At 49.0% G+C, this 14,894-nt stretch overlaps 1 protein-coding gene across 3 annotated transcripts in view; it reads right to left on the reverse strand.

Moving 5' to 3' along the window:
* Window positions 1–14,894, reverse strand: part of Gas7 (growth arrest specific 7) — a 234,128-nt gene that overhangs the window by 13,739 nt on the left and 205,495 nt on the right. For all 3 annotated transcript variants that reach the window (XM_052195493.1, XM_052195494.1, XM_052195495.1), the window contains 4 exons: window positions 12,876–12,991; window positions 9,657–9,731; window positions 4,417–4,495; window positions 868–996 (listed from right to left, as the gene is read on the reverse strand). In XM_052195493.1, coding sequence (XP_052051453.1) covers window positions 868–996; window positions 4,417–4,495; window positions 9,657–9,731; window positions 12,876–12,991 — 399 coding nt within the window. The remainder of the gene's footprint in view (window positions 1–867; window positions 997–4,416; window positions 4,496–9,656; window positions 9,732–12,875; window positions 12,992–14,894) is intronic.

A 14,894-nucleotide genomic window follows, 5' to 3' on the forward strand; every position in this document is an offset into this window, starting at 1 on the left:
AATCACCCACGACCCCAGTTCCAGAGGATCTGGTGACCTCTTCTAATCTCAAAAGGCACCAGGAAAACAGATGGTGCAGACATATATTTGAGCAAAACATGCATACATATAAAACAAATATAATAAAACTAAAAAGCTAAAAATGAAAACAACAGCAACAACAACAAAAACCACTGTCTTTCAGAGTTGGAAGGGACCATAAGGTCAATTGAGTTTCTTCCTGGCAGGGCTCAACAGGCTGTGAGTACCAACCTATTTATCTCACAGCCTGAGACTTTACTGTGCCTGCATCACCACCACCACCACCACCACCACCACCACCACCACCACCACCACCACCACCACCATCACCATCATCATCTACTCTTAGCCTTTGGTGGAGATGCAGGCATGGTTTGGTTACCTGTGTTAGTTTGCCCCTCCTATTCTATAGTTCACTGAGTCAGGCCACTCTGTCCCTCCAGGGCTGGCTACCTGCAGCCCTGCCTCCCATGGTATGAGCACCCACAAGAACGTAATTCTTTGGGCATCTGGGAGGGGAGATTAGTTCAGGGAGCACTCAAAAGTGAGACCCAGACACAGTGGCCATGTGAGCAGCTGCGGCACATGTGACTTGGTGTCCACAGGAAGAGGGGTGGCCGTGACCCGTGTGCCCCTTACAGCTCCCACCTCACCTGCAGCTTTTTGTTCCCACATACCCTCGGGAGAGTCACCCACGTGTCCTGAGGTGCCAACTCCTGCCTGCCATATGCATCAATGGGGGTTCCTTGGACTCTCCCCACCACTCTGGTGTACGAAGACCAAGTGGTACCTATCCTGTCCTGGAAGTCCCCAGCTGTCCACCAGCTGGGTACCCTGGCCTCTCACCTTCTCCACTGAGGCATAGCGGCTGGCCAGCTGCTTACGGAGGTCAGCGATGTGGTGGTCACACTTCTTCATGTCCTTCTTGAAGTTCTCTCGGAAGTTCATCAGGGGTTTCTCCACCTCGCTGTGGAGCTGTGAAGGAGGGCAGAGAGGGCGCAGTCAGTGCCAAGGCACAAGCTGTGCTGACACAGGAGCGAGACCTCCCACTTTCTGTAGAAGCCAGGCGCTGAGTGCTTTAGCCACTGGCCTATTTCTCCAGCACATGTATTAAGGACTTCTTAAAAACAATATTTTTTTTTTCTTTAAAAACATTGGTTTGGGCAGGAGAGATGGCTCAGTGGTTAAGAGCACTGACTGCTCTTCCAAAGGTCCTGAGTTCAATTCCCAGCAACCACATGGTAGCTCACAACCCTCTGTAATGGGATCTGATGCCCTCTTCTGGTATAAGTGAAGACACTCATATACATAAAATAAATAAATCTTTAAAAAATAATAAAAACATTGCTTTGGTGGGTTTTATTTATTTATTTTTTTTGAAATCCATCTTGGCTCTGAAGCCTTGGTTTCACACATGGTATCAGTGACCTTTCCTGAAAGTGCTTCTGGGGAGATCTGGTTTCTCTGGCCCATACCCCGGGGTCTGGGCTACTGGTGCTTCTTCTTCACATCTCTCCAAGAGAAGAAGAAAAATTCCAAGTTGGAAGTGATTTCCATGACTGTCCGGTCTGGGTGTTTCTGAGAGCTTAATGACTACAGTCGTAAAATCAGTTTAGTGGGTCAGGAGCAGGCTTTTTGAGCTAATAGACCCAACTTGGGAAGAAAAATATTAGAATACACTTAGGTAGAATAAAAGTAGTGTGTCATGAGGCATCTGTTTTGGTTACATACATGCATATCTCTGAGCGGGGATGGCGGCAGGTATCTGCTTGTGCTTAGTGACCATGTACGAATGCCTCTTATGGTCACGGCTGAGCAAAGTTAAAGTGAAATGGTACGCTTCATTTCACACGTGAAGAAATGGGACTGTGGGGCTGCCAAGTGACCCACCTATGCTCACAAAGCCTGTTAGTGACAGTTCTGGGCACACACTCGTCCCCTCGCCCACAGATCTGCCCGTGCACACTCACACCCCTACTGCATGCTCAGCAGGAATCTGTCTATGCTCCCCTCTTTCACTGGGGCCGGTTCTAACCGCCTTCCAAAAGATCGAGCGCCTTTCTTGTGACTGCTGTTGCTATTAGCACCGGCTTGAGCGGAGAGACTGGGGAAGCCGGAGAGCCTGCCGCACGCAATCCTGATTCTTAAAAGGCTTTTACCCCCGACACAGCATTCAGATGGAGAAGAATTTCAATAGACCTTTATGGAGCTGACATAAAATAGGTTTTGTGCCTCCTCAGGAATCATATTCTTCAAGGCTGATGAATCAATCCTCAGGGTCCCCTTCCTCTCAAGAAATCACCATGCCATAATTAGGAAGTTACTGGGGTAGTCTGCAGTCACCAACATGCCCAGAAGCTGCGAAACTGCTAATGGTGTAAAGTCTACCGTATTTGCTGTATTTGCACGCCCCTTCTCCATGAGCTGTCCTTAGCACTGGGATCTGTGAACCTGTGAGCCTTTCTTAAAATGGCCCTACTGTTTGGGAAATCAGCCTGCACCCACCATTGGCATTCCCTGTGAGGGCAGAAGCCTCCTCCGCTAGAGACGAACCCATCAGCCTCTTGCTTTTAGTTGGTGGCCTCTGCTTCCACCACAGGTGGGAAAAACATCTCTGCTGGGAGCTGGGACAGGAGGAAGGAGGCCTTGGAGGGAAGCTACTCATGAATCATGGCTTAAAAATAACCCCAACTGCTTCATCTGCAGCGCTCAAAGTGGCAGTTCAGGGGGCTCCCTCCTCACAGGGGCTCCCATGCCAAGGAGCTGGGAAAGCACTTGGTTGTATAAGGGTGAGCATGCTCTTGTGACATGAGGTGTCGGGAGGAGGGGCGGGGATGGCGTGGCCAGCTCTGTCTCAGGCACTCCACCCTTCAGAAGCCAGGAGCAGCACAGTTGCTTGCAAAGCTACCAGCGGTCTCAGCCCTTGAGTCAGTCATTCTGTGTACACCATTCTATCACAGAGCAAGGGCTAGGTAGAGTGACATATTCCTGTCCTTCAAGAGTGCACATGCAAGGGACCCCAATATGGCAGAATTGCAATGACTGATGGGAACAGCGCTGCAAAGAGATGGCTAGCTCCCGTGGAAGCTTCAGGGGGGAGCAGTGCCTTGGAGGGATGCTACCGTCAAATGATAAAGCTGGCAAACATGGGGGCTAGAGTGTTCAGACACAAGAATGCGCTGTACTCAGGGCTGCTCTGGTGGACTGGCTGGTGGCAGAGGTGAGAGGGAGGAAGGTCAGGTCAAGATGCTGGGTGACACTCCCAACATCCTTTAAAAGGAGGGCACGTTGATGGGAAAACCAGTCAGTCACACACACTTCAGTTGGAATTATCTCATTGAGACATTTAGTTTGGTTTTCACTTAGGAGGTAAGAGTCTGAGAGGAAATATGAAGATATAAGCTAAGAAGAGGAAAGAGGTTCGTTTGGAAATCATGAGGCAAAACAGAGCCAGAAGACTGGGGACCGGGAGGAGATGGCCACAGGCTCTATGTCTGTGGTTCTCAACCTTCCTAATGCTGTGGCCCTTTAATACAGTTCCTCATGCCATGGTGAGCCCAACATTATTTTCGTTGCTACTTCATAACTGTAATTGGCTACTGTTATGAGTCAGGAGGTGAATATCTGTGTTTTATGATGGTTGTAGGTAACATTGTGTAAAGGTTGTTTGATCCCCAAAGGGGTTGTGGTGCATGTGTTGAGAACTGCTGCCCAATTTACTCATTTCTTCTGAAGGTGACTATTAAACACTGTACAAGGTATTCAGTGTCCATCATAGTGAACAGGACAGTCAGGCCTGGACTCAAAACGGTCTGGTCCTAGTGTCTTTGGAAGCAAATGAAAGGAGGGCACATCCCGAAATTCTGCAGCGATGGGTCAGTTTTAAAACATCCTCCCCTGGCCACGGCCCAGTGCTTCCAGACAGAGCTGGCTGCCATGCTACTCCATCAGACTGATAAAGAAAGGCTGGGAATCACCTCAGTGGACCAGGGGATGTCCACTCTTACCACACAGACCCCGGGCCGCCTCCCATGGCTCATAAGAGTTCACCGTGAGCCTGCTTGTTAAAACAGCCATGATTAAAAAAACATTAAATAAACTCACATCATATTAAGCATCAGTTATCAGAAAGAGCCTTATATTCAAAATAAAGCAATCATTTCTCAACGACTGCATCATGTTTTTATCTGTGCTTTTGGGTCACATGTCTGGCCATTCCTGACCCTGTCTGTTCAGTGGAGACACTGTCCAATGGTGAGGGAGCTGTGGTCATCCCCTCCCAACTCTGCATTCAGGGACACTTGGTACCACAGAAAAGGGCGAGCAATATAAGCCAGAGAGAGCTGGTAACTGGTTATCGGCCCTGGTCTGACCCTGGCGCGGCCGGAGCGTTACCTTGGCAGAGAACTTGAGATGAACTTCAGCCTCGTCCGCCAGGCTCTTCTTCACTTGGGCCCATGCCTCTCCCAGGGAGCTGCAACAGGAAGGAGCCTTTAGACATGGGGGACAGGGAAGGGAACTCTGGCCTAACGCTACAGCCCTCCCTAGGATGGGATGGCGGTTCTCAGCTCTATGTCTCGGGGAGACATAAAACATTGATGCCTGACCATCACTGTCCCCTCTGGACACCTTTCCCCTACACACCGTGGTTTGCTGCTGAGGTGACAAACATGTGATAGTAACTGAAGGAAGGAAACTAGATTCGTTTTTTGAAGGCCCTTCCCTAGCAGACGGCTCTCAGGTCGCAGCCACTTGGCCTCCAGGAGAGGCACAGATGGTCCGTTTGGGTCCAAAGACATCCCAGGTGCAGCCCCACGCTGAGAAGGCTCTCCTAGCCATCTGCAGGGGCATGGCTTCTCTCTAGTAGATTCTGGATCCTGTACCCCACTGTGGCTTGCAATCTGAACTGTGCCATCTTTCCGCTCCAAAGAGATACTCCAAGCAGAAGGCATCTCCCCAAGTCCTGGAGACTTCCAAAGGCCCCAAGATACAGAATTCGTCATCTGGACCCTTAAGCCCCGTGACCATTCTAAACCAGACCCCTGGATCCTTCTCCTGACCTCTCATCTAGCGAGTTGACTTCATTTCACGGAAAAGCTGCTAGCCCAGGGGAATTCATTACACTTCAGTGGCTAAGGCTGCTTAGAAGACAGCTCGCTGGGGCAGAGCACCTGAGTCGCCACTTCCAGGTTCCAAGCCAGCAGCTAGCAGATGTGCCCTCATGATCGACTTCTCTATCTGGCTGCTGGCAGTGCTGTCCTGGCCTTGGTGGATGTTCATGAAAAACTATCAAGTGGCATTTATAGAGTCTGGAAGAAGGAAGTGTGTGGTTGGGGTCCTATTGGAGAAAGACTAGGTATATCTGGAGTGATCAAGGTAGATGTGGACATGTCTGCTTGTAAGGCCTGGGATCTGGGAAGCTATGAGGAGAATGTGCCACCCTGTAGACCTAGCATGGCCTAGGTTCCCCTCCCTCTCTCTACAGTGGAAGCAGCTGTGGCAGTTACGTGGGTCAGGTGATCTGAAGGTGTCCCCTCAGAGCATGTGCAGCAGACCTCATCCCTGACACAGTGGTATTAAGAGGTGAGACTCAAGGCTATAACAAAATGCCTGGGGGCCCTACACTGGACATCAGTCCTTGCTGTTGACATATGGTGGCTTCTGCCACATGCTAGGGCAGTGTGTAGGCACTCTCTAGATGCTAGCCCTTGATCTTGGACTGCCTAGCCTTCAGGATCATTAACAATTTCTATTTTTCATAAATTATGCACTTATAGCAGCACATAAGGATCTCAGACTCAGAGCCACACAGATAGGGCAGGCTGGTGAGCCTCAAGGGCATGCCTGTGTATTTCAATTACTGAACTCTGTCTCTGGTCCTTAGGCGACTGTGTGGAGACAACATGGTAAAAAGGGACCCTCACCATTACCTCACACCATGCACACGGGGTCTTAATGCAGATCCTAGCTTCAATCTGACAGCCAGTAAGCCACCACCCTTGCAGGGGTGAGGTGCTGCTGCTATGGGAGCTGGGTGACACACAGAAGGTCCTGGGCAGACAGTTTGAAAAGGAGGGGAGGGGCCGAGCCTCTTCTTACAGGGTTGTACGTAGAGCACATGGGGTAACTGGCTAGGGCCAGGTCTGGCATCCTGAGAATGTTAGCTCAGGGATATTGGGGCTGGGGAAGTGGCACCATTCACATCCTGGACAGTGACTGCAGTCCTGCTTGCAGGGATAGCATGCCCCAGGTGGAAGAGGGGTGGCACTCCTTACTACCAGATGGCCTCAGTCCTATGCCCACGTCCCCTCTCCTCAGCATTCCAAAGTACTTCAAATGCATCGAACTACCGCACCTGGCCCTGTCAGTATGTCCAAATGAATAGGTGTTCATTAAAAACAAACTTTAAATGTTTCAGGGAAAGCCATTAGAAATCCTCATTTGAAGAAAAGATGGCATCTCTTGAGAAAGAGGTAAATGAAAAGCTGTTTGGTGTATCCTATCTCCATGTATAGTCTGTGGCACGACAGGTCAAAACCTAGGCTCTTGTCAATACCGCCAGCCAAGAATGGCCAACATTTCATCGTCATCCTGGACGTGAGAGGGCAGAAGGCAGGATGAGAAACTTGAAGGCTGCTGCGTCACCAGCATGCACAGGCCTTGTGACATCTAATCTGGACAGGGCATCTAAATTGCCAGATAGCTCTAGTGTACCCCAACTGTCCTGTGGTTTCTGAGCTCCCACATCCCCACAAAGCCTTCAAGGTTCCCCGGGCCAAACACCTAGAGCTGTGTTGTAGGTGCAGGATCTATTGCTGTTATACTTTGTTCCTGCGGGTGAAGGAGTGACGGGGTGTGTGCACGTGGCGACCTGAGCTTGTGTGGCTGAGTGTGCTCATGCATTCAGCTGGCATGAGGAGCAGGCTGCTTATCTTTCGAGCATATGCTGTGTGCTGGCGGGACAAAATGTCCCTGGCAGGAACCCAAGTTGAGGGGGTGGGAGCTGGAAGCCTCCAGAGCCATACAGTGATGCCAAGGACCAGAGGAAGCGGTGGCAGGGCTACTTCTGTGGGCTTCCTACCTTGTCTCAGGCTTGGAAAGCAGGAGGAGAGGCCAGGAGACAGCTAACCATGTTCAGGTCTGAAGAACCCTATTGGGTCACCCTGTGGTTGAGGGTGAGGAGGTGGCTTGGTTGAGGTCAGCGCATGGGAAGCCCTAATCAAAACCATATTCAGTTGGCAAAAATCTCTGTCACAGGATGACCCTAGCTATGAGGCAGATTTGAGCTGATTCCATATCACAGCTTCCTCACAAATACAATCCCTGTGGCCACTCTTTTATTTATTTATCTTTTTTCCGAGACAGGGTTTCTCTGTATAGCCCTGGCTATGTTAGAACTCACTCTGTAGACCAGGCTGGCCTCGAATTTAGAAATCCACCTGCCTCTGCCTCCCAAGTGCTGGTATTAAAGGTGTGTGCCACCACTGCCCAGCCCCTGTAGCTACTCTAAGTTTACCCCAGAAGGGTGGGATGTGAGAGGGGTCCTCTGAGGACTCTGTTGGTACTAACTTCCCAGGAGGCCTTGACCGGTTTTTCTTTTGAGGTGAAAAATCACAGTGATAAATCATCTAGTTTACGGTGAGCAACTCAAGTGTGTACAACATCCACAGTGTAGATGACTGCAAACACCTTGCCGCCCTGTCATAAATAAAAGTTTGTGATTTTACCCGTTCCCCTTTAGCTTCCTGATTCATATCTTAAAACTCTAATCAAGGATGTGGGGACAGAATAGTAGTTAAGGTTAGAGGGCAAAGCTCTGATCCAGATCCAATAAGATTATTGTCCCTGTAGGGCCCAATTCCTTCATCTCAGCCCAGGTAGAGGGGAAGAGGTGATTTTTAGCCATCTGCGACCCCAGGGAGAACCTATGTCAGACACCGACCCTACTGGATCATTAACTTTAAACTCCCGGTCTCTAGAATGGAGACAAAATAGAAGCTTTTGTTCTGTTCTTTTTCTAGACATGGCTCTCACTGTGTAGCCCAAGCTGGTCTTTAACTCATGGTCTTCTCATCTCTGTCCTGCGGAGAGTTGGAATCACAGACAGATGTGTACCACCATGCCCAGGCAGATTCCTATAGTTTAAGCTACTGAGCCTGTGGTACTTTGTTATAGTGGCCGCAGCAGACATATATACGCCCAAAATGAGAAGATGCACCTATAACCACCACTCCTCACTTCTCTCTTTACCACTAACTAGTGGGCTTTGTCTCTATGGCTTCGCTTACTCTGAACATCTCAGAGGAGTGGGAAGATAGACTCTGTGACCCATTGTGCATGGTTTCTTTTACTTAGCATCAGGTTTTTTGAGTTTGCTCCATAGAGTAGAAGGTCTCGGTGTTCCTTTCTATGGGTGAATGGTATCCTGTTGTGCATCTACAGGTATCCACTATGAGTATACTACAGTTTCTGCTTCTGATCACCTCCTGATGGGATTTGGGTTGTTTCTACTTTGTAGTCTTTGTGACCACTGCTACTCTGAGCATGACTGTTTGAGTCTCTGGTTCTGGTTCATTTGAGGATAGACCCAGGAAGGAGTGGTGAAGTGTACTACTTCTTTGATTATCGCAAGCTGTTTTCCACAGTGGCTGTCGTTTGAGATCATGGGCCCTGCAGACAGACAGCAGAGAAGGCATCTATTGCTGAAGAGATTCTCCCACTAAAGATCCTTGTGTGGCTGGTAGGGTTGAAAGTGTCCCTAAGCCCCATCTGGACCGTCACAGTAGGAGAAGGAGACAAGGCCTGTCCTGGGGCTCTCGGAAACACTCTGAGAGGCTGCATAGGAAATTCTCAGTCAGTTTCCTCCCAACCTGATACTCAGAAGAAGGGGAACAGAGCTAGGTACCCAGAGGCTGCTGTCCAGCAGCAGGGCACAGTGCAGAGGGTCTCTGCTGTGCTCCAGCACCTAGGAGGACCTGGGACACTATATATATATATATATATATGTGTGTGTGTGTGTGTGTGTGTGTGTGTATTTATATACACACAAATAAAATATATACTGTATATTTTGTATATATACACACACATATATATGTATATATGTGGGATATATATATATATATATATATATATATATATATATATATATATATGATAAAGCTAGAGTATGAACAGCCAGACTTCAGGTCAGGGATGCTGCTTTGAGCCAGGAACAGCAGTATTTCATGTGTGTGTGCAGGGTGTAGGGGTGGGGGCAGGGTGATTGCAATAGAGTCTTGCTATGTAGCTCAGGCTGGCCTGAAATTTATAATTCCCCATTCCTCAGCCACCACAGTGCTGAGATTAGAGGCCACTGGTTCTGTGTACCAGTCTTGACCCATGAGTCTGAATCCTGAGCCATGAAAACCCATCTGGAGCCATAGGTGTCCATCTTGTTATTGGTCCCCTGTCTGAGCCAGGCGTGCCTGCTTCAAGTACTGAGGGCCTAGCACAGGCACAGACCCCACAGTGAGCCAGGCCTACAGTGAGCTCTCCATCCCAAGCGAGCAACTCTGCTGAGTAAGTAGGGATCCCTTCCTCTGTGTTTCCTCATCCTCCCCCTCCCATCCACCTCCTCTCTCCTCCTAACTCACCCTTCCTCCTGCGCAGCCAAGGAGTTCTGAGAGAGCTTAGCAAGGTTCTTTGCATATTCTTCTTCAATCTTTATCCTGCAAAGAGAGAAAAACCAGGTGCCTCTCGGTGCTCAGCTGACAAAGGAAGAGCCAACAGTGACAGCTACTGGATGAAGGAGTGGTTTGGACTCTGCTTCCCACTTCTCCAGGCTGTGGGGATAGCAGATGTTATCGGCACCACTTCTAGCACAAGGTTGGACATGCGAGTCTTCCAGGAACAAGAGAAGCTTGTGACTGACTCCCAGGCATGCCCAGCATGTCCCCAATCCTTCCATCCCTTAGTTCTAGGTTCACACACTCCCAGATGGCCCCGACCCACAGAAGCAAGAAGAGAACATTGTCCTCCACTTTCCCACCCACAGTACCTCCAATTGCCAAGCATTGTTAAGGGTGCAAGTGTTTCCATGGGAACCAGGTAGTGTCCAGAGCAGCAGTCCCATTGGATTTCCCAGGAGGGAAAACCCTCCACACACCTCCAAGGCAACTCTCTGGGGCACATTCTGTTCACCTAGGTACATCTGTGTTAAGTGGGCCGTCAACAGCATGTTCTCCTCCTGAGAGGCTCTTGGGACATGGTGGGAGGCAGAGCTGGGCTATGCCAACCAGAGGAGGTCTGAAGGCAGAGCCCTAGACAGCCCTCCACCTTCATTCAGTGAACAGAGAAGTCCCATTTGCTTCCCACTTACTAGGGCGACTATGCAGATCTGCAGAATGATCTGCGCTACAGCTCACTTCTGGCTTGGAGCCTGCCCACAAGGTCCTGAGTTTCCCACTGACCCATCTCCATCCTTTACCGATGTCTCTCTTCAGGTGCCTGCCTTTGCCTCTGGCCCCGATGATGTGGATAGCTACCCCACACCTTTCTACTGTGGCCAAGACCTCCAGATAGCAGATCTCATCATGTCACAAGGCCAAGTGCACATGCCAGGAGAGGAAGGCACACACACCATCTGCCTCCTGAGTCTCTGCTGTGAACCAGCCTGTACCATCTCCACAGCCCGCGCATTTCCCTCAGTCCAGCAAACTGCAAAAGCCTTGTTGGCCAGGCATACTCCCAGCCCTGCAGCCTGGCTCTCCTGCCTCTGACAGCCTTCCCCTAGAGCTCCAAAGACTGGCCAGCAGAAAGGGGTCCAGGGATTTGAATTCCCTCCACTGGACCCCAGGGATGATCACAGTGGCCCGCGATGGCAGAGACCACCCATTCGCCTAAAGAACACAGTTATGAGTGTGAACCATATGCATATTGAAGCTCCAGCTCCTATTGCTTCCTATTTGTCTGTTTTATGCTTCTGTTTTCTCACATCTGAACAAAGCAGCTTTCCAATTTCCTACTAGTTTAATGGGTCATAAAATAAAGATTTGATTATACAAATGGAAAATGGGCCTCCTAAGGAAAAACAGGCTTTAAAAATGCCAAAGCATTATTACCCGATTACTAGTGTTATAATGAAGAAATACTTTTAAAAAGATCTTTGCTGTTTGCAACAAATTTTCCAAGAAAGTCTTGGAAATTCTTGTTGGGAAGCTGTGCACAAATTTGTGAAAAAGTGTGTTTTGCGTGTGCGTGTGCTTGTGTGTGTGTGTGTGTGTGTGTGTAGGTGTGTGAGGGTATACAGATGTTTGGGTATGTGATGTGGATATGCAAGTATACAAGTGTGTACACATGTGCATATGTGTGCATGTATGGAGGCACAGACATGTGAGTGCATAGGTACATGGGTATATAAGTATAGGTACACAAGGGTGTGGTATGCAGAAACACACATGTGCAGGTGTGTGTGCATAGAGGCCTGTGAGTGTGCAGGTGCGTGGATGTATAGCTGTCTGTGCATAGGGATATACAGATGCTCGGTGTGTAGGTGTGAGGTATGGGAACACAGGGATGTATAAGTGTACAGGGGAGGGAATGCAGATATCTAGAGATGTAGGTATGCTGTCACATGGCAGTACATGTGAATGAGTGTGTAGACATGTAGGCATACAGGCATGTAGATGTAAGTATGTAGACATGCAGGCATACAGTCATGTAGATGAGGGGTACAGAGGTGCAGATGTAAGGGTGTGTGGGAATCCAGGTGCTCAGATGTACAGTTGTGTGGGGATTTGATACATGGCTATGCAGGTACACAGATATTTACGTGCAGGTGTGTGTATGTGGGGGGGGGTGAATTTCTGCATGGGTGTGCACAGGTGTGCAGGTGTGCAGTTATGCTGAGATATGAACTTAGGGAGAGAGAGGAAGAAGATGAATGGAGGCCTCTCTGCAGCTCTTCCTATTTTCCATGAGCTGAAACTGTTGGATCTTCATCTACGACCAAGTTCTGCAGGCGCAGGGCTATTAGAATCCCTAGAGGCATGGGTGGGAGGATGGTTCTATTTCCCTTGGCTTGGGAAACAGTTTTAATTAAAAGAAGACGTGGAAGGCCAGGAACGGTGTACACTTTTAGTCTCAGCACTCAGAGGGCAGAGCAGGTGGATCTCTGAGTCTGTGGCCAGCCTGGTTTACATGGTGAGTTCCAGATCAGCCATGGATACACAGTGAAGCCTTGTCTCAAGAAAAACAAAAACCTGGAATCTCACAATCCTCTTCTTGATTATGACAAGGGACAATGATTCACATGAGGGTAAAGGAGCAAAGTAGCAAATCAGGAGCAGTGAAGAGAAGGAGAGACTGTAAACAGGACACACGTCCCGTCCATGGGACTACTCAGCTACAGCTAATCAAGAGATAGCAAGCTTCCAGGATTTAATGGTTTACACACACACACACACACACACACACACACACACACACACACACACACATTTGTTTTATATATATATATATATATATATATATATATATATATTTATAGATTTACGTGTATGTATTCCTTATATATAGTTGAGGGCTCATGCAGCTCAGACAAGCCATAAACCTGTTATATAACTGTTGTAATGATCTTGAACTCCTCACCTCCTGCTTTCAACTCCCAAGTGCTGGGATTATCAGCACACAGCACTGTACCTGGCACTGCACACCTGCACACTAGTATTTTTATATATTTGTTCAAAGCTTTAGAAACACTATCCATCTCTACACCACACATTTCCTAACCACATCAGTCCCAGGGCTGAGGATGTCAAGCCATCTGCTCCCTTGGGGTTCAGGGCTCAGGGCCTCATGGGCCTCAGGCTCACCTTTCCCGGATGAACTCAGACATCTCCTTCTGCATCTGCTTGCCTTTCAGTTGCTTCTGCAGCAGCAGTTCAAACCCAGCCACTGTGCCATTGCCTTGTGGGTCCTTCTTATCCGCCTAGGAAGAAACAAAGCCCCAAATCATTGGAGGGTGATCTCTAGCATCTCTTCCAGATCGGACCCGGTAACTGCTGCTGCTTGCAGAAACCCTGCTCACTGTGAAGGACTTCATGAACCCTCTTCCCTGTTCTGAGCACAGCGAAACTCTTTCCTCAGTAATGCTGACCCATGAGTCTCTGGGCATGCTACTAACCCCTCTCCCAAGAGGGAGACCACCATCACGCACACCCCACGGAGGCTGCCCTATGGGCAACTGAAGATGCATACACTTCATTCTGTTAAAGCTGCATCTTGATGGAAAAGCAAGGAAATCACCCCAAAGAGCAAGCCCAAACATGCCTCTCTCTGGGGCAAACAGGCTGAGCGACTCATGGGCTCAAAGGCAAAGCAGCAAGAACAGTGTGCGCCAAGGACTCTGTGAGTGAGAGGATGTTTCTATGAGTGGAAAGGACCTGGATGATCAGGAGAGGAAAACCACTGAGAAGGGATGGACCAGTTGCTAGATCTCAGAATAAGATGAGAACTTGCAAGTGTGCACGGTGGCGTAATCCTGTCATCCCAGCACCTGGACGCAGATGTACAGGGTGGCCGGCTGTCCCAGCATAACGCCAAACAAGCAAAAGAAAGACACAGGCTCTCAAATGTATCCCCAGGGTACCACTGAGCAGCAGGCAGGATCGCACACTCTGCCCAGCCCCACGAGTTTCCTGTCTGCTCTCTGGGATGTGTCCTGGTCCCTAGAGCCCCAGAGATGACTTCTGCAAACATGGCTGCCTCTGGTCAAGAATGGTCAGAGCTATCCATTCTTCTTGGACAACTCACTCACCCTCCATTCCCATCTGCAACACGCACAGAGAGGGTTATACCATTTTACCTTAAAGCCCCCTCAATACCTCCCTACTGCAGACAACACAAGATGCAAGTTCCTTCAAAATCTTCCTATCTCCTTATGCCTGCATGCACGCCTCTCTCCCAGATCACCTCTCATGTCCCCCACCCCCAAACTTCATGTCCTCTGCAACCTTCTGTTTTGCAAGCTGGACTGGCAGGCACCACCTTACTGGGGCAGGCAGGAACCTTCATGGACTTCCTAATGGGTACATGATTTGGGAGAAAGAAAAAGCACCCTTGCCTAGTATTTAGCAAATCTAAAAGGAGGTTGGATCACCCATTCTGTGCTGTGGTGGAGAGAGGTTTTATTTATTGACTGTTCCTCGAGGTCTTCCTAAAAGTTCCTTGTAGAGATTCAGTAGTTTTCCGTAGATAGTCAAGGTTGCATAACCTCCTCACTGCTATGACTGCGGAAGTCAGTTGTCCCTGCTGATTTCAGAATTGCAAATACTCAGGACTAGCTCTGACACTTTTGAGGTGTGAGAATTTATAGGTACATTAAGACAACATTTTAATAGTGGGAATACATAGAGAATGCAAGATGGACTGGGTCATCGTTTCTAAGTGTCCATACGGTTTAGTGACATGAAGCATATTGAGACTGAGGTGGTGGATCCTGCCACCCATCACCTGCAGAAACGTCACATCTTGCTACCAGCAACTCTGTGCCCACTAAGCAACATACAACAGAGAGCGTGGGCACTAAAAGGGCCAGTTTATATATCCCTGTCTGCACTCAACTTCCTCATGATTCCATTGGAGAAACACCACGCGTGGAGGTGGAACGTGAGTTCAGGGCTGCTGACATCAATGCCAAGAAAGTGCAGAGCTCAGACCTCTTTACCAAAAGCAATTCTAGTCTCCTGCCTCCACCCAGCACTGAAGGGAGTGGCTGCCCAGTTTCTCTGCATCCCATATCACTGTGAAGAGAAACCACATAGATTCCCTGGGACTACTGGAGTGATCTAGAAAGGGAAAGTCCCATCTGAGACGCCAAACTCAACACCGTA

This window comes from Apodemus sylvaticus, chromosome 10, assembly GCF_947179515.1.
Source record: "Apodemus sylvaticus chromosome 10, mApoSyl1.1, whole genome shotgun sequence".
NCBI lineage: Eukaryota > Metazoa > Chordata > Mammalia > Rodentia > Muridae > Apodemus > Apodemus sylvaticus.